Source organism: Pelophylax lessonae (genome assembly GCF_965119305.1).
Source record: "Pelophylax lessonae genome assembly, chromosome: 3".
Classification (NCBI taxonomy): domain Eukaryota; kingdom Metazoa; phylum Chordata; class Amphibia; order Anura; family Ranidae; genus Pelophylax; species Pelophylax lessonae.
Window position 1 is genome coordinate 363,937,677 of NC_138770.1, and position 9,106 is coordinate 363,946,782.

A 9,106-nucleotide genomic window follows, 5' to 3' on the forward strand; every position below is an offset into this window, starting at 1 on the left:
ATAAGATTGCATATGAATATGCAATAGATGGAACTTTAGGCCCCCTTTCACAGTTGTTTGTTTTTTATGTGCCCTGTTCACACCATACATGTGCGGTGGTGTGCAGAAAAACACAGCTCAAGGAACATGGGTTTTTTTTCAAGCCCTCACTCTATCGTAAAAAATCCTTTGACTACAGAGCTCAATAGCTGAAGCTAAAATTTACACACACAAGTGAATAATTCAAACCAGTTACTCGTATCTCTCTCTGCTCTGTCCAAGGTTTCATTTAGAGAATGTTTGAAAAGAAAACAAATGTTATCTATTTTAAAATAAGTAAAAACAGAAAACGGTTATCTTTTTAAATTCGTAGTGCTCTACTTCGTTCATGATTCTTTATAAAACAAAAATGCAACAGAGTATATATTCTACATACAACTGAGCTGTTCACTTTGCAATTAAATTTTCCCTTAGTTTAGTGATGAGGGGGAAGCTTTGTTGACTCCCGTCGTCCAATCATGTGCAAGCAAAAATACTTTTTTTTTTTTTCCTTGCACATATTTGGGTATTCTATCCAAAGTAAGCTTTCACCACATTCACTAAGTGAAGGAAAAATGCTCTTGCAAAATGACCAGCCTATTTGCCTTTAGTAAATCCACCCCAATGTACACTATATTATCAAAAATATTGGGACCCCCTGCCTTTACATGCATGAACTTTTAATGGCATCCCAGTCTTAGTCCGTAGGGTTCCATATTGAGTTGGCCCACCCTTTGCAGCTATAACAGCTTCAACTCTTCTGGGAAGGCTGTCCACAAGGTTTAGGAGTGTGTCTATGGGAATGTTTGACCATTCATGACTCTGTGCAGGCCAGTTAAAGTGGAGTTCCACCCTATTTTTATACTTACCTCCATCTTCTCGCTCCGGGTCACCTGAAAAAGAAATGGATAATCGCATATTTTTATTTTTTTTACTTACCTCGTAGCGAAGAAAAAATACTTACCTTACTTCCTTCTTCCTCCTTCCTCGGCCGCGGCCCGTCGTCACTTCCTGGCTCTGCAATGATTCCTGGGAGCTGAACGTCATAGCTCCCAGGAATCATTGCGCCTGCACTGGCCCCGACGTCAGTTCCGGGTCGCGCGCGTCATCCCCTTCTAAACAGCTTCTGGGCATGCCCAGAAGCTGTAGAGGGATGACGCGCGCGACCCGGAAGTGACGTCGGGGCCGGCGCAGAGCATCGTGGGACCAAAGAAGGCGGAAGAAGACGCCGAAGGGGATCTCGCTGGCTTCAAGCTGCCCACATCTGAGATGGCAGCGCTGGACAAGACGTTTGCAAGGTAAGTATTTGTCCTAACAGGTAAGTGCAACCCGGGACAGATCAGAGGCTAGCCATTGTGGAATGTACTAGCCCTGACTGTCCCGGGGGTATTAAAAAAAAATAAAAAATCCAGGGTGGAACTCCGCTTTAAGTTCCTCCACTCCAAACTCGCTAATCCATGTCTTTATGGACCTTGTTTTGTGCACTGGTCCAAATCGTTTGGTGGAGGTGGGATTATGGTGTGGGGTTTTTTTCAGGGGTTGGGCTTGTCCCTTTAGTTCCAGTAAAGGTAACTCTTAAGGTGTCAGCATACTAAATTTTGGCCCAGGGTTGTCGGGAAGAGGGTTGTTAGGAAGAGGCTCTTGTCCACATCGACATGGGAACAAGGTGCTTTGAGGTGGGGGGGGGGGGGCAGAGCACCCTCACTGCCCCAAAGCACCACCCCCCCATGTTGAGGGCATGTGACCTGGTATGGTTCGGGGGGGGGGGGGGGGGGCGCTTGCTCGCCCCCTCCCTTTTCCTGACCTGCCGGGCTGCATGCTCGGATAAGGGTCCACTTAAATCCATACCAGGGTCCTCTTACACCATGCCATTATTTTCTTTATTTTTGCAATGGCCGGGTGCTTGCAATTGTAAATGCGAGCCTTTTTAAATGGAATTTGACTTGTTTTTTTTCTTTAGATATGTCATTTTTGCAGTAGCATGTTTTATGCATGCTTCAGATGCACTACTTTACAAGCATATTAAGGGGACCCCCCAGGCACTATATTTAAAGGAATTTTTCATTTTTATTGTTGCACTTTAAGCATAATTAAAGTGATTGTAAAGTCTGTTATTTTTAATTTAAAAAAAATGTTATACTTGCCTCCTCTGTGCAGTTGTTTTGCACAGAGCAGCCTGGATCCTCCTCGTCTCTGGTCCCTCTTTGGTGCTCCTGGCCCCTCCCTCCTGTTGTGTGCCCCCACAGCTAGCAGCTTGCTATGGGGGCACCCAAGCAGAGTCACAGCTCCCTGTGTCCATTCAGACACGGAGCTGCGGCCCAGCCCGTCCCACTTTCTATTCTCATTGGCTGACTGACTTTGACAGCAGCAGGAGCCAATGGCGTTGTGCTGCTGTCTCAGCCAATGAGGAGGGGAGTCTCGGATGGCAGAGACATTCCTACAACCTCTCTAGAGCTAGAGGGACCTCAGGGTAAGTATTAGGAGGGCTGCTGCACACAGAAGGCTTTTTATCTTAATGCATAGAATGCATTAAGAAAAAAAACCTTCTGCCTTTACAACCCCTTTAAAATCGCTGCTCCTGAAAAAACAAACGATTTTTAACTTTATTTTTTTTTTTTCAATTGATACGTGCCCCCCAGGGCAGTACCCAGACCACCATAGCCCTTTTATGGCTAATTATTAGAATATAAGTCTTCAAAATGGGTACTCTCAATTTCTTCTGTTCGGCTCCTGTAGACTTCAGTGGGATTCACTTTTTGAGTTAGAACATTTCTGATCTGGAGTTCTGCTTCAAACATCCCTAGCAAGCAGAAGTCTGACATAACTCCTAACTCCTTTTTAGGGTTAATGTGGACAGCCTTTGAAGTGACTGTCATTATACTCTCTCTTTAAAAACCGAGGGAAACTATATCATTCAACTAGTGCCTTTTATTTAATCGGATATACATTTTAACAGCAGTATTAATTGAGGACATCATTTAAGACGCAATGGCCTGATATATTTAAACACCACGCTTTTCCACTGTCTCACTTTAGTTGTTGCCTTTTTCTTTTCTCCACAGGGGATCTTGATATTGCTGTTGTTGGAAGTCACATTCATAAAATGATACGGGTTTACCCTGCTGTGGAAGGAAGGATCCTGTTTACCTCTAAAGACTCTTGCCGGTCATCAGCACATTTTACCCATATGAACTATTCACTGGTTTACATCACAGCTCTTCTGGTGTTGCTACAATTATTCTAAATAGTGATTTTTTTTTTTTTTTTTTTTTAGCACAAAATAATGAATACCAGGGATCGACCGAGTATTGGCAAAGCCGATATATTGAGGGCCGATCTGCACTTTCCCTGATATATCAGAGTAGGCCACTCGGCCGCCATTACAAGGAGTGGGAGGGGACATCCCCCCCTCCCAACACCTTCCGCGGCTCGCCCGGGTAACCAGTCTGCATGGCCGCCGAAGACCTGATCAAAGCCGTATTCGGCTCTGATCGGGTCTCCATGCAAAATCACTTTTGGGTTCCTCGGCAGCAAATTCAAAAGAATGCGAGCATTCAAAACCGCCAAACTTGGCGTTTGGAATGCTTTTAAGTGAAGAGGAGGGGTTTGGGGTCTTTTAGACCCCAGATCCCTCCACAAAAGTACCTGTCAAAAAAAACAATTGACCAATATCGGCCGATACCGATCTGCATTGGACAAAATATCGGTATCGGCATCAAAAAAACGATATCGGTCGATCACTAATGAATACACAATATTTTAGTAAGTCAACATTGTGAAATAAAGCCATCAAATTTATTTTTATTCATCAAATTTATTTTTATCCATTTAAAGATACAAAATGAATTTATTGGCACAGAGGCCACTTGCGAGATGTCATTGACTCATATTTTTGGTGTGAAGATAAGTAAAGATTGTAATAACTTTATAACCCTTGTTTTCATCATGCAGTGCATTGCTACAGTATTACAAAGCTACAACATGGACAATTCTATTCTAAATAAAATATAACCTTGAAATAAGCAGCTGCCTGGATAGAGGAGAACACAGGGCTTGCTGTTAGATTTTCCATATTAGTCCAAGAACATCCTATATGGAAGACAAGAACGTATTCCAGACCAGACAGTACCTGCCAATTTGCTTTCTGGAACAGACAACATAAAAATAAATATAACTGTAATGGAGATGGAAAAGGAGAAAAGCAAACAAATGCACTTTTTTTTGTATTCTGGAATAACATTAGCAGTATCCTGATTTTCCTTTTTAAACCTTGTGCTCATCTTTGAAAGTTGTCCGGTTGTCATTGAAAGTTTACAGCTGGGGTTTTGAATTGAAATTTATGGGGGTCCGGTTGGTAATATTTTGTTCTGGCAGAGGTCCGAATCTCATGTTTGCACTATAACACAACGCAGCACTATAACACAACGCAGACTCCTTTTATATCACAGTTCCCCTGTACATCAGTGTCTTCTGCCCCCTTTCACATCACAGCTCCCCCTTTACATTAGTGTCCACAGTCCCCCTTTACATAACAGACATCCATTACATCACCCTTTAAAGCACTTCAACATTGTCCTCAGTTCCCCTTCACATCACAATGCCACTTTACACTACAGTGCTCCTTTTACACATCATCTTGCTCCCCTTTACGCATCACTCTGCCCTTTTACATTTCTGTGCCTCCTTTAAACATCAATGTTCCCCTTTACATCATGTTTAAAGAAAAATTTCCTGCATTAAAGTGGCGGTTGGATCAATAAATGATCATTTCTCTTTCGTTTGACGGACACAGCGCTCCATAAATCATAATTACTGGGTTATTTTGCCTCCTCCAGGAGTAGGACTAGGAAGAAAAAAAAACACCTGGCTGATGATTCCTCCATGGTTGCAGCAGCAAATTAAAAAGTGCTGGTAGACGCACTTATCACTGCAGTGCGTGAGACTTTAAAAATGGAGGATTCGGCTGTGTAGTCACGGACATGGCTGTGTGGTTTGGTACACATAAGTCACCTCGTATTCCAAAGGTGTTTCCCTATGTGTCTTATTTTGACAGGTTTTCCTGTAAGGAGTGGGAACCACCAAAATTACCCTTTGTGGTCCCCAAACGTTTTGCTGTACGTTACCCTTTTGAGGAGTCCCTTTTAAAAAAAGTGGACTAGTCCACCGGTGGTGGACCCTCCTGTTTCCAGGTTGAACAAAGCTACCATGATCCCAGTAGAGGAATCCCCATTTTTTAAGGACCTGACTGACAGTAATGCTGGCCATACACTAGCCGAAAGATCGTTTGAAAATCTGTCATTTTGTCTGTTTGTTTTTAGTCCAGTTAATGGGCACAAATAGAAAATCGTTTTTAACATTTCAGAGCTGAAAAATCGAAGGAACGGTTTTGAAAATCCGCTGACCGAACGATAAATGAACAATAAATTGAAAGGTTAATGTGTTTCTCGGCTGACCTGTTTGCACTAGGCATATGTGACAAACTGAACGAAAAACTGATTCATTTATGTCCATTGAAAGATTTATCGTTCAAAATTCAGTCATTACATGATGGCACGATCGTCTGCTCTCACGGCCGATTTTTCATTTTTCAAAAATGAGTTTGCCCGATATTTCGGCTAGTGTATGGCCAGCTTAAAAGTGGCGGCTGTGGCACCCAGCAGGTTCACTATGGCTGGTTTGATATTGCGCCCAGTCTTTGCTTCAGCCCTGGTGTCTCAGACCCTAACTGAATGGGCCAAGCTTTTGTGCCAGGGCCTGGGGGGGGGGGGTGAGCAGGTCCCCACTGCTCATGTTGATTTAGCGGATTTAGTGGTCCATGGGCTGCAGTTTATTTGTGATGTAGCTTTGGATACAGTGCTGTCCAAACTTTCTGTTTCAGTGGTGGTAATGATTAGGCGCGTGCTGTTGCTTAAGAATTGGTCCATAGACAAAACTTCTGAGAAAGCTCTTATTGATCCGCCCTTTCAAGGTGATTGCCTGTTTGGGGCTACCCTGGATGACATCATTAAGGGTATCACGGGGGGGGGGGGGGGGAAGAGTACCTTCCTGCCATAGTCTAGGACAGTGGTTCTCAAATCCGGTCCTCGGGACCCACTAACAGGCCAGATTTTAAGTATTACCTTGGGGGATGCAGACTAGAATACTGCAATCACTGAGAAGCAAATGAGATCACCTGTGATGTAATTTAGTTATCTTGCAAACCTGGCCTGTTGGTGGGTCCCGAGGACCGGATTTGAGAACCACTGGTCTAGGAAAGGGAAGGAGCCTTGTCGCAGATGAGGGCCCTCCTCAGCACAAAGAAAATAATTTTGTGCTTCTGAGACGGAGAATAATGGAAATAGACTTTTCAGATCTCCCCTGGGAGGTTCCAAGCATCCTTGGTCTGGTAAGCTTCTCCTGACCTGAAGACAAGACCCCTTCAGCATAAAGGTCTGCCCTCACCCAGTTTTGGGGTGGGGGGGGACATTTTCGCTTGTTTCCTGCCTCGTGGACCTCCTTCATGAGCGTCAAGGAGATCCACGAAATTATCTTTTGGGGGTACGAAGCTTGTCCTTTTTTCAGGTTTTTATAGGTCTAAGATAGATACTTTGGCAGCTGCGAATGCTTCTTATGGCTGAAAAGTCTTGCAGGCTGCTGTTTAAGAGGGGCTGTTCCCTCTTGAGGGGTGTTTTTCTTTAAACTTTTTAGTTTTGAGATGGGGCTCCTGTGACCCAGTTAAGGCTCCTGAGTCCTGGTTAAGGGTTCTTATGTTTTAGCTTTGGGTTATTTTACCCACCCTTTATTTGCCTTATGGCACTGCTTTTGGACATCCCAGTAATTATGATTTATGGAGCACTGTGTCCGTCGATGAACGAAAGAGAAAATGGGATTTTTGTACTTACTGTAAAATCCATTTCTATGAGTTAATTGATGGACACAGCACCCACTCCTCTATGGAGTTCTGATGCTACTAAACTGATTACCTAGAGTAGAGAGGGTGGCCCATAGGCGTAGCCAGGTGGTTTTTTTTTCTGCCTAGTCCTACTCCTGGAGGAGGCAATATAACCCAGTAGTTATGATTTATGGAGCGCTATGTCTGTCAATTAACTCGATTTTACGGTAAATACATTCCATTTTTTGGTTAAAAAATAAGTGGTAAAAAGGGAAGTCAGTCCTGGTGTAAAATCCTATTGAATTCAACCACATCAAATTTTTTATTTGTTGGGTAGATTATTTATTTTTGATGAAAATATTGTTTTGGGAGCTTGAATTTATTATTGATTACTCATTTATCTTTAAGTGTATGTAAGCCCAGCTGACCATTAGGTATACGTGAGAACACAGATTTGTGCCTCCCTTGGCACTACTGTAGCTCTTTACTCTTATAATGTATCTGTTGCCAACACATTTATAGTTTTTTAACAAAGTAGAAAAACCCATGTGAATTTATTATTTTATTTTTTTTTATTATTTGCAATGGTCACTGGGCTAACTAAAAACAGTAAATCTCCCAAGCAGGGAAACTGACTGCAATAAAAAAAAAAAAATCGACAAGAGGTTTTACATCTTTATCACCAGCCGAAAGGTAAACAATTTTGGCTGTAGATGAGCTTTAAAGCCACACAATCAATTAATAGGTCCCACAGTTGACATAGATTGAAAATATACACTTTTTCACAGTTATGTCTGTCCCTTGCAAATAATGAAATTAAATGCAGTTTACATAATCCTGCATTGCTTTTTGATGTAATTAAAGCCAACTTTTTTGGGGTGTGGATTAAGTAGAGCTGGAAGGATTGTACAATATGTGGTCCTGATCAACTCATTTTTAAAGTTTTTTTTTTTTTTTGGTGTTATCCACTTTTGGTAACAGCAGCCAGTTTCTGCCCCATCCCCATAAAAAAAATATGTTTGTATCTATAGAAATCAAATTCTCTGCCACATAGAAAGATGAAAAAGCTAGACCTGGTTCTGGAGGTAGCTTTACAGCTGCTGTTCCTGCTCCATGAATACTGAAGATTTTCCTTTTTCAGAGGGATGTGAGGCCACAAGGAGGGGTGTGCGGGGATAAAGGTATAAATATATGTCGCTTTACTCATCAATTACCAACTGTATAGGTATTGGAGAATGAGTTCTCCTATAAACCGGTTTCTACACTTGGACTGCTGTCAAACTGATGGGTGTGTAGCTTATATATTGGTGGGCACAGCACTGTTAGACATAAAGATATATATTTTGTGCTGCCTGCGTATGCATAAATTATTGCAGAGCAAACACTCTGCTCCATACTTTTGCATAGGTCATCTAATGGCAATTGACTCTTTGCCTGGATTTCTGTGCAGATCTGCCTCTTAGCAAAGTGCCACCTCTAGCAAGGTGAATACTAATCAGCAAACTCTGAACAATAGAATAATGAAAATGGTGTACTTTCATACATTATAAGCCTACACATTAGAGCCAATGGACATTTTAAAGTTGAACCCAGAAATACACAGAATAAATACAGTTATTTACCTAGCAAAGGATTTGTATTTGTGTTCGTCCAGTCCTGAGATTTACACAGTCCATCACAATGCACAGTCCTGTCTGTAGGGTAGGAGAACTGATGTTTCTCTGTTCCTGTTGGATAACCCAGATTTTGTCCTTTCATCAGTCTGTGACTAGATAGTGAAATCTGAAGCAGCAGACTGATGCGCACATCACTCTAGTCTCTCCTCCTATCCATATGTATCTTGTGATTCTAGTGCTGCTTCTCCCTATCTTAACTTGAGCTCTGCTGTACAGGGACTGTAAGAAGCTGATACCAGGTTAGAGTCAGGTGCTTTTACTGCTTGCAATAAAAGTACATTGAAAAACGTCTTAACTTATTCAAAGCTACATTAATTTGTGTCTTTTATGTCTGCTTGCAGTTCAGCTTTATAGGAAGGCAGAAAAGCTCACTAATCGATCCTCATTGCTGTGCATCAATAACAGTGGGAAACTTTTTGTCTTTCATTGATGCGACTGAATATTGCCCATATAGTTAGCCCTTAATCCACTTTGAAGGAATAAATGTAGACATCCTGTCATGTAACAACACTCTTGTTTAGAGCAATGTGTGGATTAATAA

At 42.1% G+C, this 9,106-nt stretch overlaps 1 protein-coding gene across 1 annotated transcript in view; it reads left to right on the top strand.

Moving 5' to 3' along the window:
- The window catches only part of NT5E (5'-nucleotidase ecto), a 167,828-nt gene extending 164,525 nt beyond the window's left edge, over positions 1-3,303 (top strand). The window contains exon 9 of the mRNA XM_082252485.1: positions 3,081-3,303. Coding sequence (XP_082108611.1) covers positions 3,081-3,262 — 182 coding nt within the window. The 3' untranslated portion in view covers positions 3,263-3,303. The remainder of the gene's footprint in view (positions 1-3,080) is intronic.
- Positions 3,304-9,106: the final 5,803 nt, after the last annotated feature.